Consider the following 21287-nt stretch of genomic DNA (forward strand, 5'->3'; position numbering starts at 1 on the left):
ACAATAGATTCTGCAACTCGCCAATCTGATCGCAAAGCAGAAAGGTGGAGCTGGTCAGCAGTTTGTAGATACTGTTACTGCCTTGAATGATGCAGGAAAAACAGCTGAGCTTTCATCTTATTTTGCTGCCGAGACTGCATCATTGCTTCTTTTGGCTGAGAGTGGTGAGTGTAGTTTTGATTATTGTAGATTGCTGATTCAAGTAAAGCATTCATTGATTAATGGCTTGGACTGCTACCGATAAATATGGTCCGGATCAGGAATTACTTTACTAACAATTTATTCATGCTTGACTATTGCCAACCACTATTTAATTACTTGCGGGATGTGGTTTTGGTATTTTCAATCCAGAGAGTGTTATGAACTTGGTTATTGCATTATTATGCGGTATATCTGATACTACACAACTAGACAAAGCCTTGGATCTTGTTCTTAAAGGATTTTCAAAAGTAGATCCCAAGCAAGCATCAACCCATCTAGCCATGTGAGTTTATTTTAGATTTCTGGAGTGTTTTCAAGATAATCCGATCCTATAGATTCTGATCTACTACTGCGACTATGGCTGACATTTACAATTATTAAACATGTCTAGCCTTTCGACCATGTACAATTCCCTTGAATCCACCTCATACGGCAGATTCAAGACATACAAGACGATTGTCCAGGTTGCATCAGCAGGCGATGAATTGGATGCAGTGGTTGACACACTTACCTATCTTGAAGATTGGATTTCTGAATGGCAACTAACTCTTGTTGATCGTCGTGCCCTCTATCTTTTGCTGAGTGTTGAGCTTGGTAAATCAGAATCATGGTTAGTGATTATGCAATGCATCGGATTGTACTTGTAGAAACGTAATTTAAAGACTGCGAGATCTTACAGTTTATTCGTCTATAGCTTGATTCAGGCACAGAGCTGTCTCTTGCGCTACCTTAACACATACCAAGGCTTAACCAAAGAAGTCAATACAGAATCAATCAACACTTTGGCTGTCAAGGCTCTTGTTCAAGCCATATCTATCCCCGAAGTGCTCAACTTTGAGGATGTGTTGAGTTTGACTGCTGTCCAGGCACTCGGGTCTACCAAGATCTTTGAGCTTGCCAAGATCTTTCTTGATCAGTCGCTTACTAAATACAAAGCATTTGTTACCAAAAACCCCAAATTTGTGCGAGAACAAGGTTAATATTGATTGTTTTTGTAGTATGAATTGAAAGTATTTGGATTGCTGATCCAGCTTGCTTGTACTGTTGATCTGTAGGTCTTTCACAAGATGCCAATATTCGAAAAATGCGTATTCTGTCACTTGCTACACTTGCGACTGAACACTTGCAGGGAGAAGTGTCTTATTCTACTATTTCAAAAGCACTTGATGTGTCAGAGGATGATGTCGAATTTTGGGTTATTGATGGTGAGTTTTGTTCGAGTATTGATCAATTGAAGGCCATGTTTATGTTTGTTTATATCGATTAATCCAACACTAATGGTATCAAAACAGCAATTCGTGCAGGTCTTGTAGATGCCAAGATCAATCAGCTAAAACAAACCATTTTGGTCAGGTATGAATATGAACGCTTTGATTTTTGAAGGATTGGCTGTTGGATGTGCAGTTCAAGACTGCTTTCAACTAACAATCTACATCAACATTGTCTAGTCGTGCAACCCAACGTGTATTTGGAGTCCCACAATGGAAGCTGCTTCAGTCTCGCATGTTGCTATGGAAAAACAATCTTGGAGAGTGTTTGCAGGTTATTGAAAAGTCCAAGCCGCAATTGACTGAAGCTGCAGCACACATCACATCTGCCTGATTTTAGATTGGGGACCAGCTTGAGGTTTTTGAATGAAGGTTGTGGTAATCTTAACAGTCATTAGTAGAATGCAACAGTATTTGTGTAGCGGATCGATAGAAACCATCGAGTTTGTATACAAGATTGGATCTGATGAGTTTAGTGAGCTGGCTTAGCTTTTAGTTTGATGAATCGAGTTTGATTGCTGTTCCATTGTTTCTATTACAAACCAATTATGACATCAACGGATACATTTGATAGTTGTCATGTTGCTACATCCAGCATTGCTAGTGATGAAAGTGTCGATGGCAGCACGGAAATCTCTGATGATCAACCCACAACTCCTGGTAAAAAGCTTGCTATTCTTACTGGCTGTATATCAAAGACTGCTGTCATCAACAGCAAATCTGACTCACTCATGCATGACTGTATCTGGTCTTTTTATGGTTTGATAGATCATGTTTGCTTTGTAGTGCATGGCATGGGTCAGCAATGGGAAGGTACTGGGCGGTTTGTAGAAAACTGTAAGCCATTTGTCGAATATCAATTCATTGAATAGTTACTATGGATATGCATGTGCTTAAGCTGAATCTGTTCCAGTTGTAATCGCTTATTTCTGACATTAAATCTTTGCAGTAGCTTCGCTTAGGAGAACTTGCGAGGAAACAGCACTGGAAGAGTTTATAGACAAGTCATTGAATGTCGAATGGATTGGTGTTGGTAAATGCATTGGATTGAATCTAAATCGTTGTGTCTTATGAGCTACAGTTGCATATTCCCAAAACGCATCAATTCCATCAAGCCTTTCTCTAATTTTATTTGATATACTGGTTTTGATCTTGGTTTCATAGAATGGCATTCAGTGCTTCATGGGCTAGATACAGTCGATCGAAGGATTAAAACAATTACATTGCCAACATGCTCAATCTTGCGCCAAATCAACAACAATATTCTGGCAGATGTGCTCTATTATTTTACATCATTTCATGGGCAGACTCTTGTAGATATTGTGACCAAGAGTCTGAATGCTGCACATGCAGCATTCATGAAAAAATATCCAGACTTCAAAGGTAAAGTGGCTCTTGTTTGCCATTCTCTTGGTGGTATTATTACATACGATATATTGGCCCATCAACCTGGTGCCCCTTGGGAGCACTGGCGACAGCAGCAAAAACAAAGGTCCCACAAGTATAGTGCGCCAGTTTCAAAGCAAACTCCAGATGCACACCAGTTACAGGATGAAAGTAAAGTGCTTCGATCCATTTCTCCAGCCAATGACAAGATACAGAAAAATAGTCAGTATTCATCCCAAGTGGCAGGATCGCATCATGAAACCCACTTTGAAATTATCTACCCGAGGCTTGATTTTACTCCTGCGCTGCTGTTTACACTTGGATCTCCATTGCCTGCTGTATTGGTAATGCGCGGTCAGTCTCTACACCACTATCGCATCTCCAAAAAGATCAAGTTTTTAAATATTTTCCATCTGTATGATCCCATGGTATGTCTGGCTTATCCATATGTACTACTAGTGCCTGATTTTAAAAATGACATTTTTACTGTGCTCTTTATACGTGACTGTTTTTGATTTCATCCAAGGCTTATCGGATGGAGCCATTGTTGGACGAACGCTACATTGAGATCTCACCAGTACTCCTTGAGCGACCTTCCAGCAACCGTGCATTTCAACTTTCATATTATCAAGAGCTTATTTCTGCGTATCTTCCGGATCTATCTGCGATGCGATCTGGCGTTCGTGTTCCTACATTTGCAGACCTTCCTTCTATTCCGTATATGAATGTAACCGGCAGCTTACCATCTCTTACACTCCCAACCTTTTCGAGTCTTGCTCTTCCAAATGTATCACTTCCCACCATCAATTTGCCACTGCCTGTACTTCCATCTATCCCCGCACTCACTCGTGCACGAGAGCAACTGTCTGTCATGTACGATTCCATGGTGTCCAATTGGGCTGGCGAGGAGGATTTAAGCTTGACATCGCATAAACGAAAGCGATCTTTTGGTGAAACATGTGCAAGTGAGGACGACGACGATCAAAAAAGAAGTGAGTTTAGAAATTCGGATGAACCCAAAAGTCCTTGTCATAAAAAACAGCTTGTCGAAAAAGCAGCGAATGGAAGCGTTGTTTGGCGGCAGAGTCTGGCCAAAAACGACAGTAAAACTGATGTGCAAGTTATTGAGCATGATGAAATGGAACAAAATACCTCTGATCAATGTGATACTGCTCACGAAGACGATGTTTGCAGCAAAACAGAAACCGAGCATACGCTTTTTAGATTTATTCGAACCCCTATTTCAAAACTCGGTCGAGATCCTTCAAAAGCATCATCACTCACTCAATGTCATGATGATAACGATCAAAGCCACATATCTAGCGAGGTTTTTCCTCAATCTGAAAAGCAGCCTATGGTCACTCTAACTGAACAGTCTGCAATAAATGCTTCAGCACCAAGCCAAAGCACATTCACATTTACCGCAGCAGTGGAAGATTTTACGGATATGCTTCGTCGGAGTTTTTCGAGTTCTTCCACATTGTCACCCACTCTACCAAAAACTTCGCCAATTTGTGCATCAACCCCACTACAACATCAGCCAGTATCTGAAAAAGCGATACCCATTACACAATCACAGCATGATTGCGCTGATACTGCTGACAAGTGTAATCAAAGCCATGCCACAGAAGCATTTTTTGAACCACAACCCATATCACCCAAGCGCTTGTCCAAATCAGCCCAAACTAAAGCACATCGTGCAACCACTGTTATTTCTAATGTGAGAAAAATGGGAGATAAATTGACTGCCGAACTTGTTGCAGCCGCTAAGCAAACCCAACGCACAATGGAATTGGAATCTGGTGTAGAGGATGGTAGCGATATTTTACCCGAATCCAACATTGATAGCGAAGGGGGAAATGATGAAATTGATGGTGCAGAGTCTGATCATTGTGAGGATACCCTCAAGGATGCAACTTCTCAGCGCCATGCGCTGAATTCGCATACCAAGAGGAAATATGTTCCTGCGGAGCGGCTAGATTTTTTCGTTCAAGAAACGGTAATTGATAACATGGTACATCAATACCTGGTCGGAATGAAGGCGCATTTTGGATACTGGACAAGCAAAGACATGATGTATCGGGTATTAAAGGAACTTGATAGCACTCCCAACTAAGCTAGGACTTTTCACAATGTAAATTCAATTTTTAATAAATCCCAAATCAAAAAAAAAAGTTTATTCTTATGCAGCAACCAGTAAAAAGCATACATATCAAGACTGGAAATAGATAAGCGTGGCACTGCAAGAACAACCATGTTCATGTAAAATAAAACATTATCTTGCCTCTTGCTTTGAAATAGACAATGGTTAAACATTCGGCGCGCTTTCCTACCAAGAATCAACTTTTTCAAAACACAATATCCATCATATGATACAAAATCAAGCCATGGTTTTGGACTGAAATTATCCCCTTTTGACATAGCAATGCATTGTACAGTCGCAAGTTTGAAATCAAGCTCGTGGCAATCCAGATATTGGGTTCGACTGCTTTCAAACTCTACTTTGTTGTATCCTAAAACTCGTATAGTTCGCGCTCTAGTTTGAAAACCCGAAATCAAACGTTTCAGGAATATGGATGTTGTCTTCATCCAATTCTCCAATGGTGGTTGGTTTGTAGAAAAGGGTTAGGACTAAACAGACATGAAATCTACTGCAACTGTGATGCAAATATTCATCCACATATACAAAAAGTAGTACAACAATTAGTAAACTAAAATTCAAGTTTACAATATTGTCGAGTCAACTTGACAAGAATTATTATTTTACAAAACCAGTTGCTTAGTGTATATTCTGAAATATTTATTCAGTTTCATTTACGTGAATGTGACAGTAAAAAACCCGTAGGTTGAGATACAGATGTAGATAAGGAGAGAAGCGTTACTATAATCATATCATAAAAAAGGCTCCAAAGAAAAGAGCAACTCCTATTGGCATGAGGGTGTTGGACGTTGTACGAGCAAATCGCGACAATGCACCCGACGAAACCTGACCAGCCTGGCTAGAGTACATTGCCTTGGCTTGCGTATTTAGCTCTTCTGGTTTGCTCGAGTCACCACTTCGTTTTTCATTGTCAGAATTTCCGCTATGATTTTCAGTACTAGAAAAACCGGCAGCATTAAAGGAGCCTGGAGGAATCATGTTGGGAGCTCCAACAGGAGCAGTAATACGCGAATTGTAAAGCACTAATTCTTTAAGCTTTAGATACTGCCCAACAGACATGAGAAGGGGTTCGTCCAACACAGACCAGGCAACATTTTCTGTGCATGGAGGAGTAGTTAAACTTCCACTGTAACTCCAAAACTTAGCGCGAGGGCTTTGGAGTCCTGCATTTAGCGAAGACATGTCCACAGATCCGATAGAAACAGTACTTCCAGTCGTTTTAGGAAGTGGGGATTTCAGCAAAGAAGCAAGAAAGCTGCTGCTTGATCCGGTTTGTGACAAAGTAAACCAAAAACCCTGTACTGCAAGTTGACCACTAGGAGAGGTATACACAAAGTGGACTTCTAGCTCATATTGTCGCTTTCCTTTGTGGTGCTCTGACGGAAGATGGACGTGAAATTGCGCAAGGTTATATACGTTTTGGGGAACATTTGGCTGGTTACCAACCAAGAGAGAAAACCCGGAACCAGCAGGAACATTGAACTGTACTGTATGACCAGTATTTACCACTGAGAGACTATTGAGCGACTGCTTCAAAGTAAGTTTATGGGGTGGGTTCTGAAGCATGCTTCTATCCTCGAAATTAATTGGAGATTGATGTTTTCCAGTCGAGCATGTCGTGTACGAAGGATCAAGAGCTGCCCAAAATGTAGGACCAAGATTACCTTCGTATCCAAACTCGGCATGCTGCGTATCACGAGCAAACAAGTGCTGCTCAGACTTGACAATCTGGTCTTCAAGACAGTTTCGAGCGTACAGATGACCGTTATGGGCATCTGCTTGAGGGTTGGCAGTTGCAAAGGCTCCAACCAGGAGCAACGTCAGCACTATTTTTATTTGAAACATTCAAGTACGTTATTTTAGGTATGGCTGGTTGTGGGGAGGCTGATTGTGGAAATGATTGAATGTGGGGAACATGAGATATTCAACTGGCTTTTATATGGGAATAGGCAGACTATTGTTTTTCGTAACTATTTATGCGCATACCAAGCACTTTATATTTTCCCGAGGAATGCTCACTCTAACAACACCACTGCTTGGTCAGACCACTGTTCTAAAAATCCGCTATTGGTAATGAAAGGGCAGAGTTAAAAGGCTATGGTATTGATCCTGATAGTATACATACTGCCATAGGTTCAGGTCAATTGGCATCCACAGCAGCAAACGCCCTGAATTATGTAATACATTATCCAACACCAAGCTATCAACAGCCCGCCCTTATTCAACTGTTTGGCCAAAGCTTAATTAAACTAGCTGTGAAATGCAATTGCTTGGACTGGGACAGCATATCACTTGGACACAAAGTCGCTAGTTAAAGCAAGGTCAATGATATATTGCTTTAATGCAAGATTAGGTGTGTTTCTAATGAACATAATCTATGCAACTACATATTTTCCCACTATTGGATCTATCCGAATGGCATCTCGACCCTACTTAATTTGGAAACTCCAGCAATATCACACTATCCAATCAGTGACGTAAATAAAAATGCATTGGGGCTGACGCTCTACACTGCCTTTTCCTACTTTGACGCTACCCATAGTAGTTTATCCATCATCGTCTCTTGAGGTAGCAAAGTCACCCACTGGATATAATGCGCTCATATTTAGATGTGGCGATAAGGCGGGTAAACAGCCACTTGTAGAGTGTCAAATAGTGATTATTTAATGATTCGTAACCATGAGAACAAAGATACTCCTGACATAATTGAATGAGATCCCTAACTCTAGAATATATAGCTGCTTAGCTGATCCTCATGTGGCCAAAAACACTAGGTTTGATTGATCTTGTAAATCACTTTCAAAAACTGTTGCAGGCGTGTCATACTATTGCAATACATGGTGGCGTAGTGTCTTGTTTAATTAATGGTGCTGTTTATTATCAATGGTCTAGTTTCAATTTGTACATCTAAACTTTTCTGTAGGATACAGTTTAACTTGATCAATATTGATGTAGTAATTGATCAAGTGAAGCAACACGTGGCCGTAATCTTGCAGTAACTGGCAGGATATTTGACAAAATCCGAGTCTTGGCCACATCCTTAACACGGGTCAAGTCCATAGTATGAATCTACTACTGAATAGTATTTGATATGAGAGTTATTCCTGATGTTCATAAGTTTCTCCACCTATTTTATTGAACAAGCATTATTTTGCGAATTTGAATTCAGGGATTCAAACAATTACACCTATATGCTCCAACTTATTGAATGGGGCATATTTACCAAATGCTGAGCTAGTTTACCAGCACACACCATAGTACTGAGGCAGAGGCTATTTTTCCAGTATTATAAAGCACTGGAGCTTAAAGTGTATCTCATTGGCCAGAAATTCTTGCGCAACAGAGTTAAAACATCTGTATCATTCTGAATAGCCATCCCATCGATATAAACCCACCGGATAAGCCCCCCAAAAATGATGGGTTGGTAGTCTATTGGAGAGTTTATAGCCACCTGGCTTACACAACTGGCTAAACCATCACTTGTCAAGGCAGTTTGCTCGGCAGCCTAGCATTTACGAGCGCTGAATATTTCCACATTTAGATACAATTCAATTTGATGCGCATTACTCCGCTCTTGATAGATCAAGGACATTGGTTTTTGAATCGATCATGTTTCAAAACAAGTATTCGGATATATCAACTTTAAAGCTTATTATAAGCCAAGGGCGGCCAGCATTTTAAAGGGAGTCACGTAAAGTGGAACATTATGTATTCATCCTGCAGGTATTCCTAATTGCCAATGCCTATCCTAATGCTTATGGTTGATTCGGTGTATAGGTGAGTTGATACAATAATCACATGCATTCACTCCAGTGATGATTACATTCAAGTCAATGCCGCTATGAATAAAATGCTCAAGCTAAAGCTATTGGATATTATTGATTCAGAATACTCGTATTAATGGGTTTTCTGGTTTTAAAATGGCATTCCAAGTCGATATGCTAGATTGCTGAGATACTTTATATTCGATTGACTGTGCATAGAATATATACTGGCATGTTTTTTCAAACTCGAGTAATTTGGCAATACTGTAGGCTTGTATAATAAGACCGTTAGACCAAGGTGGTGCTACCATATTAGTTTTCAACAAACTACATCAGACTAGTAGGCTAGTTTGGCTGAATCAAACTACGCCAGCATATTTAGTTGTGGTCGGAATCAATATATTAAGCTTTCGTGCATGTGCAGATGACTACACAAGTTAATCATTTTGCCATTTATTCACCACCATTTCTGTTGCTAGTCCTAGTTGATACTGAGATATATATATTCAAGCTTGGCTTGTCCAGGAACACTAGATAGCTTACTATAGCGCTGGGTAATGGCACAAAAAAGATGTGATTTTGACTTGGAATGACCAACATTCACCAACAATTGAATCATATTTTACACAGCAATATTTACAGCCTTGCTAGAATTGACTGCGCTGCTTCTCGAGTACACAACGTTCATCATGATTCACAAAGTCAAGCTATAGTTTTGGACTACCCTTTCTCCACTTTGGCATAACCATGTATTGTAAGATTGACAAGCTTAAGCCCATATTCATCCATACTCATTCATTGCAATGCAAATATTGATTCGACTTTTGATATTGTCAATCAAATCCTTTGTGGTATTCTAAAATCTTGTACGCTCGCGTTCTAGTTCAAGAAAACAGACTGCATATCCCAGAAATGAAACTGCTGTTTACATACTAGTCATCCAATGCTTACTTGTAGTATCTGGTTTTAGGAAAGAAAGATTGAAAATTGAGCAAGTGTGAGATTTATCAGGAATGTGATGTGAGCACTCGTTTAGCTAATACAAAAATGAGCATCGAGAAGGGCCAGTAAAATTTGTCAGGGAGTTTAAAGGATGCCAAATACTAATAGTCAGCTAGTGTCATCAAATGATTGCCAAATTCACTGAATAGTGTGCTCTCATTTAATGTTTTACTTTACACGAATGTCGGCCGTGTAAGCAACATGCACTGTATTGCCAATAGTACTCCATGTCATGAGGATATACGCTATAGTGGCTGTCAAATTATGGTCTGTGTCGACCACAGAATAACACCTGGTGTTGTTGAAGCAGCATCAATATATGGTGACAATATTTGAATGGGCCGATTTACCGAAGCCAGACGCTGCTTCAATGCCACTCCTTGTGAACATCTGCTCTTAGTGTAGCGACGCGATAGAATGTACACCTGATTCTGATTCATGAACAGTCTACACAGAGTACTTGATTTATCTGGGTGCCTCCGAAGGTCATAAGTAGCAGTTTTGCCCAAAATTTTTCAAGGTAATTATATACTTTATAGATGCGTATTATTGAGACGATGGCAGCCTTTGCCACTTTTGCAATTGGCTTCCAAAACTCGTTGGTAGTCGCACAATGCTCAAGAACTACAGTTAGAAAAGAGCTTTATGGTAAGATGGCAATCGTTTGAATAAATGATGTTGAATGCCTTCATATTGTGCTCTGACTAATCAATACTTGAACCTTTATTTTAATGCATCATAAATTTCTAGACATGAATGAAAGAGATTGGACCATTTACACCGAGACTATTCGTAAAGCTACTATGATGCCAGATCCAAACGGTAGTGGGTATAGTATTTGGGAAGCAGGTGCACAACTTCATAATCGTGTTGCTAGCATGATTCATGGAAACTGCCAATTTTTGTTTTGGCATCGAATGTTCATGTCATGGACCGAAAGAAGGTTGCAAGCCATCAATCCCGAGTTTTCTTTCTTTTACTGGGATTCTGCCAGTGAATGGTCAGCTCCCACAAACTCTATTATTTGGAAATACTTGGGCAGATCTGGCCGACCTGTTCGTGATGGTTTTCTAAGCGATGTCTCGTTTAGGTCTACCAACGGACCACTCATTCGTAATTTCCAATTCCCCAATCTCGGTGGTATTCTGCCATCAACTGACACCTACTCACAGATGTACACCGATTCCATTGCTAACGGTGGATTTGCATTTTATGCTCCACGACTTGAGCTCTATCATGGCCAAGTTCATGTTTTGATTGGTGGTGGTCCTATGGAGGATGGTCAAATGCAGTCCATGTTGAGTCCTCTTGATCCCTTCTTCTTTGCCCATCATGGACACATTGATTGGATGTGGTTCAATGCTCAGGCAGGATGGGCCAACTATCGCCCCGATAGTGCATATCAGATTGGAGGTCTTGATCATATGAATATGACCTGCAGCTTAAACAGCCCACTTTCTGGTTTCCAAGGTGTTTTGGCTGATGTGCTCGATCTGCGAAGTCTCTGCGTTCAGTACTCTAATCCTCGTGCAGGAGGCAATCGTCCTCCACCTCAGCCTGGATTCTCTCAACCTCTTCCTAATGATCCCATGCAGTCCGGAGGTGGATTTAATACAGGTTTTTCTGCTCCTCCTGGTGGATTTAATACAGGTCTTTCTGTTCCTCCTGGTGGTAACATGGGGTCAGGAGCATTCCAACAATTTGTCCAGCCTTTCCAACCTCCTGCCGGATACACTCCCATGAATCAATGTCCACAAAATCTACCTGCGCAATGGCTGTCCATGAATTTCCGAAACCCAAACGCCATCACATTATGTGAGAGCATCAGAGTAAGATGCGAAGAATTGAGAATCCAAATTGCCTCTGGTCGTCAGGTAAATCCCTTTCAAGTTCTTATAGATGCACCAGGCCGACCTCTTATCAGTCAAGTCGTTCCATTCTCTGCTTCTGGAGCACAACCCATGAATGTACCACTTGTCCCCACCATTGATCAATCATACTATCCACATGGTGGATCAATCATTACATCCAAGGCAACTTCCAGGCTGGGCGAATATGGCATTGACCATATCATTTTAATATTCTCCTCCATTTTGGCCGTGACTGGATTCATCACATTATAAGCAGACAGCTTTTAAATATCAAATTCAAGGCTGCTCAACCTGGTTGAACTGTTCGTGATTCGGTTTAATATTTCTAATTATTTCTTATTTTATTCCTATTTTAAACCTATTAGTCTTTATTTATGCTACACTTGCTGTGGCATCTGGAATATTATTTATTTATAACCGTATTCACGTAAAATGGAACACTCTTGTATCTATCTTGCAATGATTACCTTTATTTTGCTTTAAAATAAATAATGGTTAAATATTCGTTGCGCTTTATCATTAGAAATGAATACTCATCCTCGACTCTTCAATAAACACAACAGCCATCATATGACGATCGTTGTGTTTGGAGACTAATCAAGGGGGCAATAAGCGTTACAATACTCAATACTTTCTAGACAATATTACATTCCACAAGGCAGCTATTTGATTAAACATGATGTATCAACCATTCGACAAACGGCGCGAGACAAAGTTTTGTTACATTCCTCCGTATTGTTCATTCTTGGACTCGGCTGAGAATTGGTATAGTAAAAAATGTATTTGTTGAGCAATTCCAGACACAAGGAATCGAGAATGTTGAAGCAGCCAATTTGCAGTAAGAAAGCAACGAATATTTGACCATTTTTTATTCGATCAAAATAGAGGCTCTGACCGCAGGATAAATATAAAAGTTTCATTTTACGTGAATACAGCTGTAAATCAGACTGTCGATTGCAGTGGTTTGGTGACGATTAGGAGGTAGAGTGCGATGCATTGGTAGACTATTGATCAGTAGAATCATCCATAATCTTGTCTACAATCTATATTTATTTTGGTACTATTTTCAAGCTACTCCAACCCATTGATTCTTCAAGTCGCTTTAAATATTGATATGCAGCCTTGATTCTTATTTGATGAAACTGATATATTCATTGCATTGGGTTTAATTCTCCCTAGTTATATCCAACCATACTCTTTACTACGCTAATTCAGCTTGATTGATACCGCTATCGATAGGTTTAGGAAATGGAGTCAAGCGGTCTGATGCATCATCATGGAAATGATCAACCGGTTGCTGGCCGGCAAGTTTTTATTGGAAATGTATGCTGGTATCTAATTCAACATTGAACTATTTGCATCAATCCATGTACTATTGTTTGACAAGATAGTTCACTTGAATTGCTTTTCAACGAATTGCGATTGCTGGATGCTCGTCTAATATCTTGGTGGTGCTAATTATACAATACCTGCTTTCATTTTATTTTCCAAATTCTATAGCTTCCATTTACTATGCAGTCCAAGGATCTAAAAGATGTGTTTAATAAAACTGGTGAGCCATTAGCATGGAAACTATACTTTTTGTTTGACCCAAAAATTGGATTCCAGCGGCATGCACATTCTGTGATGGATTCAGTATCAAAACATGTCGTTTTGATCTGGTTTTATCACTACAAGTGGCAGAAGTTGATGTGCATGTGTTCAAATCCATTGTTTTATTGCTCTAATTCAATACTGATTGATTACAACCAATTTCTTTTCCATTAGCCGGAGTGACCAGTGTCAAGGTTATGAGTCATGGGAATGGTCGTTCTCGTGGTTTTGGTCTTGTATATTGTGACACTCCTGAAATTGCCCAATCGATTATTACTCAATTTCAAGGTTTAGAATTGAAAGGACGCCAGATTGAGGTGCGCATAGATCGTGTCAATCGCTCGAATATCGGTCATGGCAGCGAACAGCATGATGGTCATAATTTTCTCACCAAGAAGCGTGTCCAGTATCATATGAATAATTCTCCTCATCAGCATCAACCATATAAACAAGAAGCTGTACATACTACTGCTTCCCACGCCTTGGCCGCTCCCACTCTTTTGCATTCTGCTACTTTAGCACATCATGGTCATGGTGCTGTAGGCACGTATCATTCTGTCACTGCTATTCCCACAACCAATTCATATTCTCATGGATGGAATTCTGAACGCGATCATGACTATCATTCAACGATAGGCGACTACAACGCTTTGCAGACGTTTGACGTGGGTGATGCCATTGCATCAATTGATTTAAATTCTGGAACTCGTGTTGTGGCTCCCTCTGGTGTTCAAGACTCGTCATTTTACAGCAACAACAGCGACAGTATTTCACCCTCCTTGAAAACTCATCACGCAGTTTATCCCAATGACGACTGTTCTGGACACTCGACAGAAGTACAACCTCACAAAACCGAAACTAATGCAGGTTTGAAGCATCAATGTACCACGCTGTTTGTTGGAAATCTGCCATTCATTATAACGTGGCAGGATTTAAAGGATCTGTTTAGACAAGCTGGCGATGTTGCCGTTTCTCATATCCCAACAGATGGCTCTGGTCGATCTCGTGGATTTGGGATCGTCACTATGACTACTCCAGAAGATGCCGCAAAGGCCATTCGTAAGTATTTCGAGTTCAACTTTTTATGCTTGTGATTATTGTTTCAACTGATTTTGTTTGAATCTTTGATAGAAATGTTTAATCGTTACATTTTATCTGGACGCCAACTGGAAGTTCGTGAAGATCGCCACGTTTTTAAAGCAGTAAGTCTGCCATTTGATTTGTTTGCTATTGGTTACCATGCAGCTCATGTATGAATCGAATGTCGATTTGCAATTTTGAGCTGATTTGCGTATGGTTCATTTCTTGGTTATCAACTGATGCTTTGTGTATACCTCAACCCTTTAGTCAAAAGAAGGTGAGCATCATGAACATAGTCACCGAACTACTAGACTAGACTCTCCAGCACCATTGACTCAATACGGAGGTCAGCACGATACTGGTCACATCAGACATGAGCATGGTTATGGAAATAGAAGTGAAAACTATGCAATGAAAAACAGCGGTATTACTCTTTTTGTTGGCAACCTTGTATACAGCGTGATTTGGCAGGAGCTCAAGGATCTATTTCGATCGGTCGGTATTCCCACTAAAGCAGAAATTGTCACAAGTAGCTCAGGACGCAGTCGTGGCTTTGGATTTGTGACCATGGCTACGCAGGAGGATGCCAACAAGGCTATTAAAGAATTAAATGGTACCGAATTTCGTGGTCGCAAAATTGAAGTTCGTTTGGATAAATTCGGCAGTCATGAAAGTCGGGGTATTCCAGAGGCTTTGCAAGGCACTCAAGTTCTCGTTGGAAATGTATGTTGGCTATACTTGTATTGCTGTAACCTAAAGTCTCTGATTGCCTGATGCCAGCATTTTATGTCAAGCTACATTTATTTTTTTGTTAATTTGTGCGTTTTGATACTTGCCACTTTGTACTTTGCTTTAAATGTACATTTTTCAGTTACCCTTCCATATGAGATGGCAAGATCTCAAGGATATATTTAGGTGTGTGGCAGAGCCGCAACTTGCCAATGTCCGTATAGATCCGGAAACTGGAAGGTCTCAGGGAGTTGGAACTGTGCGTTTTCAAACCGAAGAAGATGCAACTCGTGCTTTGAGTCTCAATGAAACCGTGATTGCTGGTCGTAGCATTTGGGTTCAGATTGATAAACAAGCAGTCTAAGATTGAATCAGTGGCAAGAATGTGGTACCAACACATTAAGTTGGCATTTTTGTTTTGAGGAGATTGATATTTGGGATTTAGTGTTGTATTCGTCCAGAGGTGACTGTTTGGGATTGATGTAGAACATAAAGTCATTTAGTTGTGCTTTTTCAAACATTTGAATTCTTTGTTGTTGTATTTAGACTAAAAGGCTATTTAAGAGATTCAGGGTTTAAAATTAGTGACTTGCCAGATGTCTGTTGAAATAGTATGCAATCAGGTCGTGTTCAGGAATGAATATGCCGACTGGGTTGAGTCGCGTGGGATCGGTTGAATGTTTTCAAGTAAACTTGAATATACTTTGACTTGTATCCAGTAAAATAGTTGGTCATTCTTTAAAGACTTACTTGAATTCCTTGTTAATAATTTGAAACTTGCGCAAATGGCTACAGTGGAGCATTTTCAACGGCGACCATGGGCACGACGTTCAACCCTCACAAATCATAGTAGCAATCCAGACTCTACAAAACTTCATCTAAAACCGTCCCGCACCATTCCATTCTACTCTACAGCACATTTGCCCTATGCTCCTGCTAGTGAGCTTATATCTAAAGCTAGAGCTTCATTACAGCATCCAACGCGACCATTCACACCAGCTATCAATGACCGAGAGCATCCTATCTTGAAAAAACCTAGTGGTTTATCTTGCCATCAAGATGACAAACCTTCAATGCCTAGAAGCCCTATTTCGCATCGCTTGTGCCCAATTTTTAATACAGATTCTTTTCCACAACCTCCCATTGTGCCCAATCCTTCCGTTTTTCCGACCGTAAAAGAGAATAGCAGGTAATTGATAGATTTCCAAGAAAATGAGAGTTTCAAACAGTTTAAAGCACTATGCTGATACTATCAAAAACATACCAGTATAAATAATAGTGGAGATCAATCCCGGCCAAGTTTTTCTTGTTCAAAGGAGTTGGGGCATTCCTCATTAGAGTTTAGTGACGATGGAGACGATGAGGAAGAACCTGATTACGAGCAGGATATTTCAAACCATTCAGATCAAGTCAAGACCCAAGATGCATCAAGTCAGCAATTTGACATTGCTCTGGTATGACTTTGTATTTCAATCGCGATGATCTTGATAGCAATCTGACCACTTGACACTTTTAAATCAATGTTTAAAACTAATTTAGATTCAGAATAGCCAGCCTACTCCACCAGATTTAGCAAGAAATGACTTGAAACTCTCTCCGCGCAAATCAAGCATAGTTAAATCATCAAGCCAGGCCACCAGTGCTCCAGCTACTTCAATTTTTGTATCAAACCAGTCTGCTGATTTGGATCCAGAATGGCAATCTTTGCTTCAAGTACTATCCAAGACCACAATCAGGCAAAATAAAGTGTGCATTCAAGAACTGCTGGTTAAATTGCAAAATATGCATTGGTTAAGGACTCCTGTCACACGGTCATCCAAAATGTCTACTCAGTTTGAAGCTATTAATCAAAATTGCAATGTACTCGACAAATCTACTGGAAAAAATACTGTTGAAGCATCCAAAGTATTGGAAAACAGATCTACTCATTTTTTAAACAAACATCGGGACAAACTACGGCGAGAAACAGTTTTACAAACACTTATCCAATGGATGCACAATTCAGACAACACGGAATCTGCAGTGGCAGCATCATCAATCATATTGAAATTGACTTTTGATGAGCATGTGCTAACGAATGCTTGTCAATTGCTTTTTCAGCTATCTAAAAACGATAAAAACGATGCAATGTTTCAAACGCACAAGGTTGCTGGTAAGTTATTACTGAGTTGAGTCGTGTATTTAAAAATTTAAAATGATGTTTCTAAATGAGTGTTTGAATAGATTTTTTGCTAGATTTTGTCCAAAAAAACATACGACATATTTCAACCTTGTTTGGTCCTCGATGCAGTTTAGTCATTACAGCCCTTGGTGTACTACGAAACATTTCTTGTTCTTCAACAAGTCATCAACACATTGGTAGCATTGAGGGGGTAGAGCGATTAGGACGACTTGTGTTGACATTGATTAATGTAGGTCAGCTGGCACGATTAGTGATGTGTATATTCTTGTACGTAATACCTTGCGTTGATCAATATAATCTATTAAACAGAAGGCAGATGTAAAGAATAGAAGTGATCAAGAATATACTCAACTTTGCCAGTTGCTCGCTCTTGTAAGTTTCCATGCCATTCAAATTGGAACTTGTTTAAATATATCGAGTGTATGAGTACTCCAACGCGTACTGATCTTGACTATAGATGTGCTGTTGTTTGAGGAACATGGCATCAGCCAATTGTCTTGATTCAAACTTTTCAAATCCAGTCAAGGGTTCCAAACATACCACATTGCATACTCTGTGTCTTTTATTGAATAGTGACTATGGATTGGTTCATGAGGAAGAACTAGTGTTGTCTGTATGCCGAACTCTAAGGTACTAAAGGCATGCATTGATTGATATCAATGCTGTGATAAAGCTGATTTAACTCCATGTTTAAATTCATAGCAAACTGTCTATAAACCCAGACGGTGCGAAACTTATGGGAGAATTTGACAATATTGATTCGTTTTTGAGCACCTTGATTAGATACCAGAACAAATTGGTATGTTTGATGCTTTTTACAGTAATATATTGATAGTGCAGTTTGGCTACTATTACAATCACTTCAAAGTGAAATGCAATTCATCACATCTAAATAGAAATGTTACTAACGTCTTGTAGCAATACTGCAAACTGTTTGTCCATGATTGTACACAGGCGATCGTAGCTCGACTTTGTTTTATCCTTGGAAACTTGACAACAGTCTTGGGAGATAATCACAAGCAGATTGCTGCAAGCTCGGCAGATATCGTTTCGCTGTTTAGTACATATGCCAATGCATATTTGAAGCAGGTTTGCGGTAATAAAAATATACCAAACTCCAGTTATGCTGACACTCAACAAGTTGATGTGATTGTAAAGCTTGTCCGCTTGATTGCAAATTTGGCAATTGATGGCACATGCGGTCGTCAACTGACTGATATGGTTGAGCTAGACTTTATTATCGATATTCTCGGTAAGCTTATTACATTTCTAATAGTTGGCAGTTTAAAATCTAACGTGTATTTTGATTTTTATACTGGTATGGTATATAGGAGTTCCCAGCACTGTCGATCATGAAGAGTTGTTATTGAATCTTGCTGGTGCTTTGGCCAATTTGAGCTATTCAATCCATCCAACATGCAGTCTTTACCTGCGTGTTTCAGATATGATTCAATGCAAGTGCTGTTAATTTGATATATTGAGCCATTCACTCTACTGTATTTAACAAATCAAAATTTCAATATGCTGATTAGATCTAGCGCCATTACTTATGCATGATAATCCCGAGGTTGTTGTAGAGGCATGCAGAGCGTATGCCAATTTGGCTCGCATCCATGACACTCGAGGATATCAAGCATCTCGAGGTAAGATATTTCTTGCGTTGTGAAATGATGCTTGCAATGACTAATTTATGATAAACATAGTATGCGATCTGGCAACCATTTTATTAGATCATACAGATGCAGCAGTTGTATATCAAGCTTGTGGAGTATTGATGAATTTAACACTTCATGCTCATAAAGAGATTTTTAAATCGATTATTTTGGAAAATAATGGTGACACAAAGTAAGTGATATTAAATATTAGTATTGCGTAATTATATACTTGCTTTCAATTGGTAGATTGTAACGTTTATTTTACCCATTAGATTGCTTGAAGTATTTGTGCAGGCTTCTGAGGAACAAAAATGGGATTTGGCAACAGTATCAGTACAAACTCTTTTTAATCTCTGGTATGTGCATGATTACCATATCAACACGCTTGTCTGTTCTATAGATTCAAAATAGCTGAAATTACTTTTTGAATTTAGTGAATCTCGATCCGAATTATGTAGTAGAGTATGTGAAAAGGTGGAAGATGTAATTTCGCAGACTGATGCGGAATTGGGCAATGACATGTTTTGGGCTGTATGTGATCGGATTTTAAAATTTGATGCATGAATTCAAATCATTAGTAGATATTGATTGGCAGGAGTATTGATTCTCAACAAGTGAACGATTGCAGAATTTGATTGGGAAAGGCTGAATCAGTAGTCGAGTCTTTTACTGTCCAAATATATCTTCAATACATTAGTTTGGCTTCGCATTAGATTTGATTGGCCAGAATGGTTTTGCCACCACCGCAATACGAATTGTAGCTAAAATCTGAATTTGAATTATCAAACCTTTCCAAGCAACTTGCATATTTCAACATGTCAAACGCTCAAAAGAACATTGTCATTGTTGGTGGTTCTTATGGTGGCAATACTGTTGCTACGTTACTGATGAAGATGTGTGCTGCCAACGGCATTAGCATCACTCTTATTGACAAGTATGAAAAACGGTTCAACATTGTTGGCACCCCTCGTGGGTTGGTGGATGCCTCATTTGGCCCTAAGCAGTTTTTTGGCTGGGAGGGATTCTTTAGTAAGCCTGAGATGGGCAGGTTTGTTCATGGCCTAGTGGTGTCGGTTCTGCCCACCGAAGTTATTCTTGAATCTGGTGAGCATATTTCATACGACTATCTAGTATATGCTGCAGGGAGTTCATATGGGAGTGTCGGGACCGCTCTATCTTTGTCAATTGCCGAGCATCAAAGCTATCTCAAACAAGTGTCCGATCAGGTATCCAAGGCCAACCAGATCCACATTATTGGAGGTGGTGCATACGGTGTTGAGCTTGCAGCCGAAATCCGATACATGTACAAGACCAAGAAGGTCGTTTTGATTCATTCACAAAGCCAGCTTGCATTTGGAGATACTTCTGCTAATCTTCATGTTCGTGCTTTAAAAAAGCTTACTGATCTTGGTGTTAATGTTGTTCTTGAAGAGAAAGTAACCAGCGAGTCAGCAGAGACCATGCAGGCAGGGATCAAAACAGGCACACACACACTAACCACTCAAAACAACAAGACCTTCGAGTCTGATCTAACCATTTTCACCATTGGGTTTGGAACACCCAACTCGGGTGCCATGTCTACACTTCCTGCAACATCCGTAGATAAGCCACATCTCAACAGTCGTGGATTGGTTCTTGTCAAGAAGACCTTGCAGTTGATGGACGATCAGTATCCATGTATTTTTGCATTAGGAAACGTAGCTGCTACTGGTGCACCTCTAACTGCAATTTCGGTCAAACAGCGTAAGTCATTGCTTTCCAACTGCTACTGGTTGTCTTGGGCATCATTGACTGACCGATATTTTTATTAATGCAATGATCTAGAGGCCAGTGTCGTAGCGGATAACATTAGTCTGCTGATTGCATCTAAACCGCTTAAAGAGTTTAATCCAGCCAAGCAAAACATGATTGTTGTTACAATAGGACCTAAAGATGCTGTTGCAGAAATTCCATACATGTTTAATTTCCTGGCAGATATAGCTGGCACAAAGATGAAGTCGTCCTACATGTTCAACGACATGGTTGCCAAGGAGAATCGTGCACCATTTGTAGCCTAGTTTAGCCATTTTAACTAAATACACAGGCTAAGAAGTCGCTGTGATAAGCTGTTCTTGATCAAAGTACGCTTCCTGATTTATCGCTCTTGCCGAGTAAGACTAACAGGGAATCTGAAGTAAATTACAGCCATGTTCAAAATGAATCGTTTTTGAATTTATCTTGCAACTATTATTTGTGGAATAGGCAATGGTCAAATATTTATTATTTCCTACTACGATACGCTTGCATTTAATTCAAAAGAATAATGATTGCACGTTTCAGGAACAAAACTTGCTTTGATACCATCATAAGCAGAAATAGGTAAAATTGAAGCTTTCCAGATGGTTCAATAAATTCA

At 39.7% G+C, this 21287-nt stretch overlaps 7 protein-coding genes across 7 annotated transcripts; 6 read left to right on the forward strand and 1 right to left on the reverse strand.

Moving 5' to 3' along the window:
* Window positions 1–427: 427 nt before the first annotated feature.
* On the forward strand, window positions 428–1862 carry BATDEDRAFT_32890 (uncharacterized protein). The gene is made up of 6 exons (XM_006676693.1): window positions 428–484; window positions 593–811; window positions 896–1176; window positions 1257–1406; window positions 1494–1554; window positions 1650–1862. Exons 2-6 carry the CDS (start codon window positions 603–605, stop codon window positions 1801–1803), a joined length of 855 nt encoding a protein of 284 aa, XP_006676756.1. The 5' UTR covers window positions 428–484; window positions 593–602; the 3' UTR covers window positions 1804–1862.
* A 155-nt stretch (window positions 1863–2017) lies between these two features.
* BATDEDRAFT_86649 (uncharacterized protein) lies at window positions 2018–4971 on the forward strand (the record flags this gene model as incomplete). The annotated part of the gene is made up of 4 exons (XM_006676869.1): window positions 2018–2306; window positions 2422–2502; window positions 2634–3283; window positions 3382–4971. 4 exons carry the CDS (start codon window positions 2018–2020, stop codon window positions 4969–4971), a joined length of 2610 nt encoding a protein of 869 aa, XP_006676932.1.
* Window positions 4972–5636: 665 nt separating this feature from the next.
* Window positions 5637–6902, reverse strand: BATDEDRAFT_36641 (uncharacterized protein). Its single transcript, XM_006676792.1, has one exon. It carries the CDS (start codon window positions 6859–6861, stop codon window positions 5743–5745), a length of 1119 nt encoding a protein of 372 aa, XP_006676855.1. The 5' UTR covers window positions 6862–6902; the 3' UTR covers window positions 5637–5742.
* A 3419-nt stretch (window positions 6903–10321) lies between these two features.
* On the forward strand, window positions 10322–11905 carry BATDEDRAFT_86650 (uncharacterized protein; the record flags this gene model as incomplete). The annotated part of the gene is made up of 2 exons (XM_006676870.1): window positions 10322–10430; window positions 10533–11905. 2 exons carry the CDS (start codon window positions 10322–10324, stop codon window positions 11903–11905), a joined length of 1482 nt encoding a protein of 493 aa, XP_006676933.1.
* A 996-nt stretch (window positions 11906–12901) lies between these two features.
* On the forward strand, window positions 12902–15419 carry BATDEDRAFT_86274 (uncharacterized protein; the record flags this gene model as incomplete). Its single annotated transcript, XM_006676871.1, has 6 exons — window positions 12902–12976; window positions 13154–13205; window positions 13421–14305; window positions 14378–14448; window positions 14594–15049; window positions 15198–15419. 6 exons carry the CDS (start codon window positions 12902–12904, stop codon window positions 15417–15419), a joined length of 1761 nt encoding a protein of 586 aa, XP_006676934.1.
* A 421-nt stretch (window positions 15420–15840) lies between these two features.
* BATDEDRAFT_86651 (uncharacterized protein) lies at window positions 15841–19456 on the forward strand (the record flags this gene model as incomplete). Its single annotated transcript, XM_006676872.1, has 13 exons — window positions 15841–16244; window positions 16335–16509; window positions 16595–17207; window positions 17279–17466; window positions 17547–17609; window positions 17695–17867; window positions 17940–18036; window positions 18192–18489; window positions 18569–18700; window positions 18770–18880; window positions 18941–19082; window positions 19165–19248; window positions 19327–19456. 13 exons carry the CDS (start codon window positions 15841–15843, stop codon window positions 19454–19456), a joined length of 2610 nt encoding a protein of 869 aa, XP_006676935.1.
* A 247-nt stretch (window positions 19457–19703) lies between these two features.
* BATDEDRAFT_86275 (uncharacterized protein) lies at window positions 19704–21107 on the forward strand. Its single transcript, XM_006676873.1, has 2 exons — window positions 19704–20635; window positions 20717–21107. The coding sequence occupies exons 1-2, from the start codon at window positions 19708–19710 to the stop codon at window positions 20947–20949; spliced, it is 1161 nt and encodes a 386-aa protein (XP_006676936.1). The 5' UTR covers window positions 19704–19707; the 3' UTR covers window positions 20950–21107.
* The last annotated feature ends 180 nt before the right edge of the window (window positions 21108–21287 follow it).

Source organism: Batrachochytrium dendrobatidis (genome assembly GCF_000203795.2).
Source record: "Batrachochytrium dendrobatidis JAM81 unplaced genomic scaffold BATDEscaffold_2, whole genome shotgun sequence".
Classification (NCBI taxonomy): Eukaryota; Fungi; Chytridiomycota; class Chytridiomycetes; order Rhizophydiales; genus Batrachochytrium; species Batrachochytrium dendrobatidis.

Coding starts and splice junctions, on each gene's coding strand:
- BATDEDRAFT_32890 (XM_006676693.1), top strand. CDS start 603: ATGTACAATTCCCTTGAATCCACCTCATACGGCAGATTCAAGACATAC. Junction 812..895: donor CTTGGTAAATCAGAATCATG/GTTAGTGATTAT, acceptor ATTCGTCTATAG/CTTGATTCAGGCACAGAGCT. Junction 1,177..1,256: donor CAAATTTGTGCGAGAACAAG/GTTAATATTGAT, acceptor GTTGATCTGTAG/GTCTTTCACAAGATGCCAAT.
- BATDEDRAFT_36641 (XM_006676792.1), bottom strand. CDS start 6,861: ATGTTTCAAATAAAAATAGTGCTGACGTTGCTCCTGGTTGGAGCCTTT.
- BATDEDRAFT_86275 (XM_006676873.1), top strand. CDS start 19,708: ATGTCAAACGCTCAAAAGAACATTGTCATTGTTGGTGGTTCTTATGGT. Junction 20,636..20,716: donor TGCAATTTCGGTCAAACAGC/GTAAGTCATTGC, acceptor GCAATGATCTAG/AGGCCAGTGTCGTAGCGGAT.